Source organism: Oppia nitens, unplaced genomic scaffold (assembly GCF_028296485.1).
Source record: "Oppia nitens isolate AA-2021 unplaced genomic scaffold, nextdenovo-longstitch-racon4-pilon3 scaffold42_pilon_pilon_pilon, whole genome shotgun sequence".
NCBI lineage: Eukaryota > Metazoa > Arthropoda > Arachnida > Sarcoptiformes > Oppiidae > Oppia > Oppia nitens.
The window spans coordinates 309,825-321,867 of record NW_026533224.1 but is presented as its reverse complement, the minus strand read 5'-3'; the positions used below and the strand labels follow the sequence as shown (position 1 = coordinate 321,867).

General features: G+C 27.8%; 3 protein-coding genes across 3 annotated transcripts; 1 reads left to right on the top strand and 2 right to left on the bottom strand.

Annotated features, from left to right (window-relative positions):
* Nucleotides 1-2,072: 2,072 nt before the first annotated feature.
* Nucleotides 2,073-4,175, bottom strand: LOC128959177 (cholinesterase 1-like). Its single transcript, XM_054305117.1, has 4 exons — nucleotides 3,924-4,175; nucleotides 3,268-3,859; nucleotides 2,357-3,200; nucleotides 2,073-2,284 (listed from the first exon to the last, which is right to left on the bottom strand). The coding sequence occupies exons 1-4, from the start codon at nucleotides 4,173-4,175 to the stop codon at nucleotides 2,074-2,076; spliced, it is 1,899 nt and encodes a 632-aa protein (XP_054161092.1). The 3' UTR covers nucleotide 2,073.
* Nucleotides 4,176-6,445: 2,270 nt separating this feature from the next.
* On the top strand, nucleotides 6,446-7,970 carry LOC128959176 (dual specificity protein phosphatase 3-like). Its single transcript, XM_054305116.1, has 2 exons — nucleotides 6,446-6,597; nucleotides 7,317-7,970. Exons 1-2 carry the CDS (start codon nucleotides 6,446-6,448, stop codon nucleotides 7,873-7,875), a joined length of 711 nt encoding a protein of 236 aa, XP_054161091.1. The 3' UTR covers nucleotides 7,876-7,970.
* A 2,151-nt stretch (nucleotides 7,971-10,121) lies between these two features.
* Nucleotides 10,122-11,790, bottom strand: LOC128959186 (uncharacterized). The gene is made up of 2 exons (XM_054305126.1): nucleotides 11,321-11,790; nucleotides 10,122-11,260 (listed from the first exon to the last, which is right to left on the bottom strand). The coding sequence occupies exons 1-2, from the start codon at nucleotides 11,692-11,694 to the stop codon at nucleotides 10,180-10,182; spliced, it is 1,455 nt and encodes a 484-aa protein (XP_054161101.1). The 5' UTR covers nucleotides 11,695-11,790; the 3' UTR covers nucleotides 10,122-10,179.
* Nucleotides 11,791-12,043: the final 253 nt, after the last annotated feature.

The window sequence follows — 12,043 nt, the reverse complement described above, 5'->3', positions numbered from 1 at the left end:
GCAACAAAATAGACAACAATCGGTATTACCGCCGCTACCGGTCATATAGACTGGCGGCGGTTGACTACCGGTAAAGTTGTTGGACGACTGTTGTTGGGGCTGTTGTGTGATAACTGGCCCATCGTTACCAACGTTTCTTTGTTGTTGATCAACAATTTCGCTACCGATTGTATTAAACGATATAAATTGTATACCATTGCTATTATTAGCCATTTAATAGTTTTAAATTTTCAATTAATTAATTAATTAATTAATTATTTTCTTGATTTTATTAGATATAATTTTGATATATTTTTCGTAATAATATTGATTTTTAAAATAGTTAATAAGTTCATTGTTTTTTTTATTTATTTAATTAAAAAATATTATTATTATTATTATTATTAGTTATTAAATTAAACATTGAATTAAATAGAAATCTATTAAACACTTTAATTATAAAATTGAGATTAGCTTTAGTATTATTATTACATTTAGTTAAACACTACTAAATATATATATATTTAATATATTATTATTAATTTTATTTAATAATAAAAATATTATTATATTCAATATATTATTATAAATTTTATTTAATAATAAAAATATTATTATATTCAATATATTATTATAAATTTTATTTAATAATAAAAATATTATTATATTCAATATATTATTATTAATTTTATTTAATAATAAAACAATATTATTATATTATATACAGGTATATTTATATTTATTAATATTATATGTTTTTAATACAATGTGAAATTTTATCTACTTAAACATAATAATTGTACTAGGATATTATTATTATTATTATTATTATTATTGCATACAATATTATCAACATTATAACAATTATAATTATAATGGTAGAAATGTTGTTGATAATTATTTATTTTTTTTCATATCATATGTTGCTATTAACAACCAATGTTTTTGTAGTAAAATCTCCCTGGATAATAATTATTATTTTTTAAAAATAAAATAAACAATTAATCGATAATAACTAACTAATAGTTTTTTAATAAAATATTATTATATTATTTCGTTAGCAACTGTAATAATAATAATAATAATAATAATAATAACAAAAATAATTTATTTTTTATATATTTAATTAAACAAATAAATTACACAAAAATACTGTAAAATAACTTTCAATATATCCTTGAAATAATAACAATAATCATATGACTATTAATAATAATAATATCATATAATCAGTTAGATTTCACCTATAATTTAGATACAGTATATGACATCAAAATTATTACATAATTATTGATATACAAAGTGTGTGAAAATTTTTTGATAAAATTTAATTATGTCTATTAAAAAAAATAATAATAAACTAAACATATGTTTTAAACACAATTTACAATTAGTAGTATTATTATTATTAAAATAGGATATTAATAGATGTGTGAAAAATAATTATATTAAATACTAGCAGCTATTGCCTAATAGTTTATTTATAATAGTTTATTTTTGTTGTATAATATAATATAAAAATGTTGATAAATTGCCAAAAAAAATAATTAATTGAATCAAACCATATATGACTTATATATATATACTGTATATTTAAATACACTAAATATATTGTATTATTATTATTATTAATAGTATTATTGTCAGTCAAAGTTTAAAGTCTATTGATTGATAGTTATAGATATCTTAAAAAATATTTGTATATTTTATTACCCATTTTAACCAAACATAAAAATATATTAATTTTTTTTATAAAATAAAATATTAATCAAAATTATTTGTGTTTTTAATTTTTTGAAAAATAATAAATATCATTACAATTAAATCTATATAAATATATATATACAATATACTGTACTAAAATAAAAATATAAACTATATAAAAAAATTTTGTTGTTGTACTGTAAAATAATTTTTTTTAATATATATATATATCATATTTGTGTATTTTTTATAATTGTCTCAATTATTAAATATAATCATAAATAAAAAAAAATAAATAAAATATAAAACAAAAATTATATAGTTGATATTAAATAATTACAAAAAATTTTAAAAATAAATAATTAATTAATTATTTTTTTAAATGTGTCATTAAAACTGGTCGTCTAATATGTCTTTCCAAAAATAAAAACAATCACCAATTATCGGGGGGTTATTGGCATAGTTGAGCCGATACTGGTCTACCCAAACCGTACCCATACGTTTGCTATCGGGATTCAGCTCTAGGTATGTAGCGTTAACCATACCGTCCCGATTGGTACTGTACGGTGGCCATACATTTCCCCGGATTTTGGGGACATACCTACAAAAAAATAGTCATATCATCAATAAGTATACAAACAATATATATATACATATATTAACAGGAAATTACCCGTATTTAGCAAAATATATCCAAATATCCATAACATGTCGGCTAAACCTGCGGTCATCATCTGTCCAGTAGCGATGATCATTGAACGGTGCGCCAAATACCAGTGCTATGTCATCGGTATGGGTATGATTAGCCCATAGGCTGTTCCTCGATATAGAGTACCTGTGCGTCGATGTCATCCTATACTGATAGACTCGGCCCCGGAAATCCCGGTTATTGGCAATATGTCCGCCAAACAATATGGTCGGACACGTAAGGAAATAGTCGCCAAATGCATGTACGGCTGCACTTCGGATGCCATCCCTGTCCAACCGATCGGGATCGGGGTCAAAGGTTTTGGTAAATTCATCGGCAATACGTACACCGATGGTATCGTTGTCGAAGAAATACTGGCGTATATCGTTGGCGACTAAATCGCGGGTTATACGCGTGGGTTGGCCAACAAACGGCAAGTATCGGCCGGACATACCTTTGACAATATCGAAAGCTGCGGTAAACAGTAGGCCCTCCATTTCCACATGACCCATGAGGATGTGGACGTCTTTTTTGAAGTCACCCTGCTTGACGGCCCGGTTGACCGATATCGGTACGTATTGGTCACCGAAAATGGGCGTAAACTGTTGTATCCATACCGTGTACCACGGCTTAGACGGATTGAACAGTATGGATAGTACCTGTGCCGTCAGTAGCTCTTTGGCCGGTTTGCGGCGCAGACACTGAATCCAGGAGCTATCGTGCGGACAGTTGCCGCTCAGCGGAAACAGTAGACGATTGGATGCAAATCGACGGGCAATCCGATAGGAGTAGTCGGTATCGCGCGAAAATAGTTTGATATATGCCGATCCTATTTTAGGGAGAGAAATTATGAGTTCCCCCCTGTAATCAATAGGTTCAATAGGACACACACATACCTGACTGCATGATAGCCCGTTTGAACAGATGACGGGTAACATTGGATACGATATGATTGCTTATGGATATACTGCCAGCACTTTCGCCAAACAATGTAATCTCGTCGGGATTGCCGCCAAACGTACGTATGTTATCGCGTACCCAACGTATGGCTACCGACTGATCCCAGAAACCTTGATTGCCCGGACAATCGGTACGATTGCCGTACAGAAAACCGAATATACCCAAACGATAGTTCAGGGTTACGACCACTACATCCCTGAGCGCCAGTTGTGTCCCTTCGTAAATGTTATCGCTGGTCATATACATGGCACCGAATTGACTGCCCGAACCGATTGTAAAAGCACCGCCGTATAGCCAGATCATTACGGGCAATAGATTGGCCGATGATGATGGTCGGGACCGGGGTGTCCATACGTTCAAATACAGACAATCCTCGGACATTGACCCGAACGGGTAGTCAACAACAAACGGCTGTATACATGGCTTGCGATACTGGCGGGCATCGATGGTCACGGGTCGGGTATAGCGAAATGGTACAGGTTTTCGGAACCGCAGCTGACCTACTGGTGGCAGTGCATAGGGTATACCCTAAATAATAATCATAATAATAATTAGTATTATATTATATCCAAACTATTGTTTGTTTAGTTACCTTAAATGAGTAAATATTTTTATGGCCACTACTACTACTACTACTACTACTAGTCGATAGGCTGGTAGTCTTAACCGAGTCCCGACATCCCAGATAGGTATGGCCACCGTTATCCGATACAACTTGGGTACGGCAATCGGTTGGCCGGGGATAACAGTGGACAACACCTGATAATGATGATGACAACAATAATACGGTAATAATTAAATTTAGTTTTATTATCACTGTCTGACCACACGTGGAGGACCACATGTTTTTGATAATATCAACTAAACTAATAATAATAATAATTTTAAAAAAAGTTAATTTTATTTTATGGACACATTTTTATAAGAGATATTTTTCAAATAATAATTTTTTTTGTATGAAAAATATAAAATTCAAAAAATTTATATCTAAAACAAGTAATTAAGTGTTTTTAAAAGTGATGATTGAACCAATAAATTAGGTTTTATTATCTTTTAAGTTTATATATAACATATATATACTGTATATCAAGTGCTTATCTATAGATATGTATTATTTTAAGTGTATTTAAATAAATTTGTGTTTAAAATTAAAAGTGTTTTTGTTTTAATTTGATCCAAAAATTTTTGATAACATATAAAAATTATTTATTGGCTTAATATTAATCCTCTAAATAAATAAATAATATATTTCTTATATATATATATATATATATATAGATTTGTACTGTACTTAATGTACTTACAATTTTACATTATTATTATACATTTATTTATATATATTTTTATTGTTATTCTTATACTGTTATTATTAATAATAATTATATATTATATATTTATTTAATTTTATATCATGTATTTATATGTATTATATAAATTTGCTATAATTATTATACCTGTATATATATATATACAGTATTCAATATGTATTATAAATATTATTAGTAGATACAAATATACAAAACTTTATTACAACTATAAGTTATAGTCTATAACTAAACTTTATATTTACAATATATATTTATAATATACTTATAATCAATAATTTCTGTTATTTAAACAAAAATTTTCAGACACAAAGAGAGAGAGAGAGAGAGAGAGAGAGAGAGAGAGTAATAAATAGTGTAATAAAGAGAGTAAAGAAAACATACAAAAATATTCTGTGAATTTCATTTAAAATCTAATGAATGCAAGTTTTTAAGACATAGAGAGAGAGAGAGAGAGAGTCGTAACCTCCAGATTCATGACAACACAGCGCCGCCAACACAACCATCCAAACTATAGATGACATTGAAATACATTTATAAAAACTCAAAAATAAGGTTCACTTTTATAAATAAAATTTTTAAAAAATTCAGACAAATATAACTTTAAACACTATTCATCAGTACTGACACACACATACATACATACACATACACATACACATACACATACACATACACATACACATACACATACACATACACATACACATACACATACACATACACATACACATACACATACACATACACATACACATACACATACACATACACATACATATACACATACACATACACATACACATACACATACACATACACATTCACATACACATACACATACACATACACATACACATACACATACACATACACATACACATACACATACACATACACATACACATACACATACACACACACACACACACACACACACACACACACACACACACACACACACACACAGAATATTGAATGCCTATAACTGTCTATTTAAATATAATATAATACTGTTGTATAGACTTTAATGTATAGAATTTGAAGTTATAGTAGTGTAGTGTTGTATTGGATGACTGACTCAGACCTACACCTACACCTACAGACCTACCAGTGCTGCTGATGGGGATTGGATTAGTGCCACTAAAACACTACTACTAACTATTATTATTATATACAGTATACAGTAATATCATAAGTTAAAAGATAAATATAATATATATTTTTGAAAAACATTTAGTCATTCAAAACAAAAAAAAATTCTTCAAAAGTCAAAATAAGTCTAAAACTCTTTGAAATCAACAATTTTTTTCAAACTAAAAAATTTCAAAAGTCATTGAAATAAAAACTTGAAAACAGTTTTTTGTTGTTTTTTTAGTTTTGCCCAAAAAAACTGTGATTTTTTTAGTTTTTTAAGTATTCAAAGTGTTTTGACAGTAGTTTCAAACATCATCGACAACTCATTGGTTGTATTATTATTATTATATTTAAATTTTTAAATGAAAAAATTTTATGTGACATTTATGATGATGATGTTTTTTAATTAAAAAATTTATATTTATTAAATAATAATAATAATAATAATAATAATAATAAGTAAAAACTACTTTAAACTAATGTCAACAACAAATTAGTTAGTTTTGAAAACTAATTGCTAAGAAAAACTAAATTGATTGAAACAAATAAATAATAATAATTTGTTGTTGAAATATATATTAATTTTTCCACTAAAAATAAAATAATAATATTTATTTTAAGAAAAATTTTTTAAAAAAAAAAAATAAAATCAATGTATTCATCAAACAGTTGGTGGAGAAACCCATCGCCCAGTTGTACGCCAAATGAATTGATTGAAATCATTACTAAACCAAATAACGGTTACTATTATCTACCGAAACAACCCTACAATGAGGTCTATCCTAACATTTATATCAGTGATGGGTATGAAAATTATAATTATTATTTTAATTTAATTTTTTAACTAATTATTTAATATTATTATCGAAAACAAACTAAAAAAACTAATGTAAAAATATATTAAAGTAAATTTAATTTCAATAATATATGTACTAAAATCTATAATATTATTAACTTTAATACAGTATATAATACAGTATTAATAAAAATTCAAACACGCATTTAGTAATATATTTATAAATTTAGTAAATTTTTAATTAAAACATTATATATTAAGATATTATATATATATTAAATTTTTAGTAAACCGATAATAATTATTAGTAATAAAATATCAAATATTAGTTAAACAAATAATAATAATTTAGATTTTGATAATAATTATTATTTGGATAAAAATAATAATAATTTAGATATAATAATAATAATTTAAATATAATAATAATAATTTAAATATAATAATAACTATTTGAATAAAATAATAATTATAATTAAATAATTATAATTATAATTAAATAATAATAATTATAATTAAATAATAATAATTATAATAAAATAATCATAATTATAATTAAATAATAATAATTATAATTAAATAATAACAATTTAAATAAAATAATACAATTTAAATAAAATAATTATAATTATAATTAAATAATAATAATAATAATTAAATAATAATAATTATAATTAAATAATAATAATATTCAATACATTACTGTATATATATACAAAAACAATAGGACAACAGCTATATGTCTGCAACTATTGAGACGATTGGGTATAACACACGTACTGAACGCCAGTTGCGGTAAAGACCGACAGTTCGGTTTGGTCAACACATCGGCCGAATATTACCGAAGTTCGGGTATCGAGTTTCTCGGCATTGAGGCACTGGACATATCAATCTATCCGCTATATCGACATTTTGAAAAAGCGGCCGATTTTATACACCGTGGTCTACAACATAGCGATGGCCGAGTACTGGTTCATTGCGGCGAAGGTATCAGCCGATCGGCTACATTGGTTTTGGCCTATTTGATGATCAAACGGCGATTGACGGCTCAGGAAGCCGTCGGCAAAGTGGTCAGACAGCGATCGATTTTCCCGAATATTGGATTTCTACGGCAACTGTGCGAACTGAACGACCAGCTTATCAGACGACTACCTACTCATCCTCCGTCACCAGCAAAGTCAAGGATGATTGGAGGTATCGGCGGTGGCGGCGGCGCTGGCGGTGCCGGTGATGGCCATCATAACGGTGGCGACCATCACACCATCAAACAACATATAATGATCTGATTGCCATTTGAATTGTTGTTATGTAGCGCCCCATACCTACTACATGTACCAAACTATACCTCCCTAACCCCCCCCCATTACCCAACCTAACCTCGCCTATCTATAACTTATTTTACATTATTATCTGGTAATAAGCCATACATTTATATACACAATACATAAGTTATGAATTACCGGTAATTAATTAAAAACATTTTCAATCAATCTATCATTTTGTTGAATGAAATACTATTTGCGTTTACATAACATAACATAACAATTATAACACATATATAATCTTAAAATAATATTAATTAATTTATAAATAATTAATTATATATCTATATCTATAGTATATGTCATATAATTACTAAATATATATAATAATCCAATTACTTTAAACTATACATTTAATATTATTTTTATATTTATTTAATAAAACTATATTAAGTATCACTGTTACTGTTAGTAAATATTTTTATTAATAATTTAAACAAAAAAAATAAAATAAAAAACACAAAAAAATATAATTTAGATTAGTTTACTAGTACCATAATCAAAATAAAAAAAAATTATATACATTATAACATTTAATAATAATAATCATAATAAATTAGTTTTTAATTTTTTATATCCAATTTTTAGTTAATTAATTAATTAATTAATTAATAGTAACATTTAATTAAATATTACTAATTTAATTTTTCCTAACTTTTAATAGTTATATTTCTCTTAATTTAATTAAAAAAACAATTATATAAATATATAACTATTTAAAAAAAATTAATATATATATATACATACTATCCATTATACTATCTATTTTTAAAATTGTCTAAAAATAAATTTGTTCATTATAATTATAATTAATAAAACATATATTAATTATTATTATTATTGTAAAAAAATTAATTAATAATTTTTTTTAATTGTTATGGATTTAAAATAAATTAGTTGATAAAAAACAAATGTCATATTTTTTTGCACACACTTTCTAATTATAACTATCTGTCAAATATTTCACAAAACAAATTGCATAATAAAAATAATAAAATAATTCAATTGTTATTTTTTCCACTAATTAAACAACAAAATAAATAAAAAACTACTTTAATCTTACCTAATATTTTGTTTGATATTTAGCCAAAAAAATTTTAAATTATGTAAAAAAAATTAAAATAAATTTAAAATAGAGATAAAACATTTGTTAAGATAAACACATTTTTTTTGGTGACAATTATAATAATAGTAATACTAATACTGTTTATTAGTAATACATATAAACTATTTAAATGTTTATAAACAACACACATATGTTTTCAATGTCTTAATAATAATAAAAAATATAATAAAATTATTTTTTTTTTAGTTTCCAGTACTCTATTTAATTTCAACACAAATACTTTTAAAAAATTATTTTTTAAATATAAAAAAAGTAATATTTATTTTTAAATATAAAAATAAATAAATAAACAATTTAAACATTGAAAAATATATGTAATAAAAATAAATCAAAACGTTTTGTGGTTAATAATAATAATAATTATTATTATTATAACAAAATATAACATAATTAGTTTAACATTTTTTTACTATTGTTTAATAATAATGATGATAAAACAATAATGAAAATAAATTTTTTAATTGAATTTTGAACTGAAAAAAAAACACACAATCAGTAATGAGATTTTTGAATCATTATTATTATTATTATTATTATTAAGCGATTAACAGATAAATCTGTAAATTTGTATCTTTGAAAATGTCATTAATATTTAAACAAAAAAAATAAATAATTAACAACAAAACAATCGTAAAAAAAATATTATTTTCCAAATATATTTATAACTTTTATATATGTATTATATATACAGTATATAAGTTATAAATATATTGCAATATAAATATATATATATATATATATATTTATATTGCAATATATTTATAACTTATATACTGTATATATAATACATATATAAAAGTTATAAATATATTTGGAAAATAATAATAGAAATAATAATAATTAAATAATAGAAATAGTCTAATAGGAATTTCAATGAGAAAATTTCTCGGAAATTAAATTTCTATAGAAATTTTACAATTATTATTATTATTATACTATGGAATCCACATATTGTTTTAGAAACTTTCTAGAAATTTCTCTCAATTTTTTTAACCAAAAAAAAATCAACTAAATATATAGATATAGATATACAATGTATATATCAATAGATATAAAGTTTATGTCCAGAAAAAAAAATCAAAAAACAAATCGTAATTATAAGAAAAAAAACATAACTTCAAAACAAATATATTTTTTTTGTCTCAACGATTCATTGATCGTAAAAACGGTAGACCGATGTGTCGGCGCTCAGTTAGCTCGGACTCGTTGAACGGCTGATTGATGACATCCAGTTCCTTGTCGTCCGATTTGAGTACTTCGTATAAGTCGTCGCCGGCTGTCACTAGTGATCGCTGGGATCGGGCGGTCATCAGATAGACGTCTTCGTTGAGTTTATAGTGAATCAGTGCAAACAATTGCCGCAAAAATACTGTCCTAACGGTCAGGATATTCTGGACGCGAACCGATAGATGACGAAAATCAATGGACGGATACATCCGAGGCGATCGTATGGCCAGATATTCAGTAAGCATCTCATCTAATGTACGAAACTTTATGGTTGTCGGTGTTTGCATATATCGTTGCCGATGACCACCAACACCAATACCGCCGACGACTCCTGTTTCCATCACTGCTGCGGCCAACTGTTCGCGATATTGTTTACGCTGTAGACAATAGTCGAGTATACGTAAGTCAATAACTTCCTGGACCTGGATGTCCAACGAATGTTTCAAGTAGTCGGTGGCCACCCTGGAGGCAAACATTACTTTTTGTGTTGAACGCGATTCCAGCCACGGTTTGATTAGTGATGAAACGGCCGCAGAGTTTCGGTGGGCCGTGACGTTCACTACGTAGATGCCGTCATCGGTGGCGAATGACATCCAATTCGGTTGATTGTAGCGACCGATTTCGTTGGCAAACATCTCGAAGCCGACACAGTGTGTCGCCGACATCGACCGTTTGAATGCCTCGACACTATCACTGTCGCTGTCGGTAACCAACAACAAATCGGCCGATGTTTTCACCGACATTTGGCTGGTGTCCACACGTATCAGTTCGTCGTCTTTGTCCAGATCGAGCAATTCGGTACCGTTTTCTTCGACGTTCACTAGCGGTACCACTCGGTTATCGTCGCCGTTGACGACATCGTGTAGTACACCGTTATTGTTGGCCACATCTATGCCGTCGTCGTCGTCGTCGATGCCGACCAGCAATTGATGACCAGCGGGAATCACTATACGATCGCCGAGTCCGCTGCCGACGACGCAACCGTCGATACCATTACTATTACAAAACAAATGGTCAATCAATCAATCAATCGGCCGATTAATCAGACAAACAAACCTATGAAAGCCATTGGTTGTGGTGGCAGCGGCGGCGGCGGCGGCGGGTCGGGTGGCCACTCGTTGCGGTACAAATTGTGTCAATTTCCATTTACGTAGCTCATAGTCGTGGACAACATAATAGCCCAAATAGGTTGTCCGATTCAATCGGGTTTCCTCCAATTCGACCGACATATTAGTACTACCACCGCCGCGACCACCGCCGACCCCACCATCGCCGACTGGTCCGGCATTAAACTTCTTGATCCGACCTTCGGCTCGATTACCCGAATACTCGACAATCGTTACCACAGATCCTTTCAGGTCACGCATTTCGCTCATTGATTCCCGATGTCGGCGCCACCGATTTGTACCGACAATTGATGCCAATGTCATTGTTGTTGTTGTTGTCTTGATGTTGTTGTTGATGATGATAGTGACCACCGATGATGATGATAGTGATGATGAAGACAGTAACTGATCCACACATACACTACTAATGTTATGTCAAATCACATGTGTTTTTGTTTGTCTATTATTATTGAATATTATTATTGTTTTTTTGTTTTGTTATTAATAACAGTATTATTGAATGTATGCAATGTTTGTGTGTATGTAATACTAGTGATGGAAAACTATAGCATTTAGGTTTAGGTTTAGGTTTTAAAAACCGAACCGTATTTCTATATAAAAAAAATCTATTTATTTTGTACAATAAATAATTTTTTTAAAAAAAAACCAAACC

Excerpts from the sequence above, each read along its gene's own strand:
- LOC128959186 (XM_054305126.1), bottom strand. The coding sequence starts at position 11,694 with ATGACATTGGCATCAATTGTCGGTACAAATCGGTGGCGCCGACATCGG. Across the intron at positions 11,261-11,320 it reads ACAACCAATGGCTTTCATAG|TAATGGTATCGACGGTTGCG; the intron begins GTTTGTTTGTCT and ends GTTTTGTAATAG.
- LOC128959177 (XM_054305117.1), bottom strand. The coding sequence starts at position 4,175 with ATGTGGTCCTCCACGTGTGGTCAGACAGTGATAATAAAACTAAATTTA. Across the intron at positions 3,860-3,923 it reads AAAATATTTACTCATTTAAG|GGTATACCCTATGCACTGCC; the intron begins GTAACTAAACAA and ends ATTATTATTTAG. Across the intron at positions 3,201-3,267 it reads ACGGGCTATCATGCAGTCAG|GATCGGCATATATCAAACTA; the intron begins GTATGTGTGTGT and ends TCCCTAAAATAG.
- LOC128959176 (XM_054305116.1), top strand. The coding sequence starts at position 6,446 with ATGTATTCATCAAACAGTTGGTGGAGAAACCCATCGCCCAGTTGTACG. Across the intron at positions 6,598-7,316 it reads AACATTTATATCAGTGATGG|GACAACAGCTATATGTCTGC; the intron begins GTATGAAAATTA and ends CAAAAACAATAG.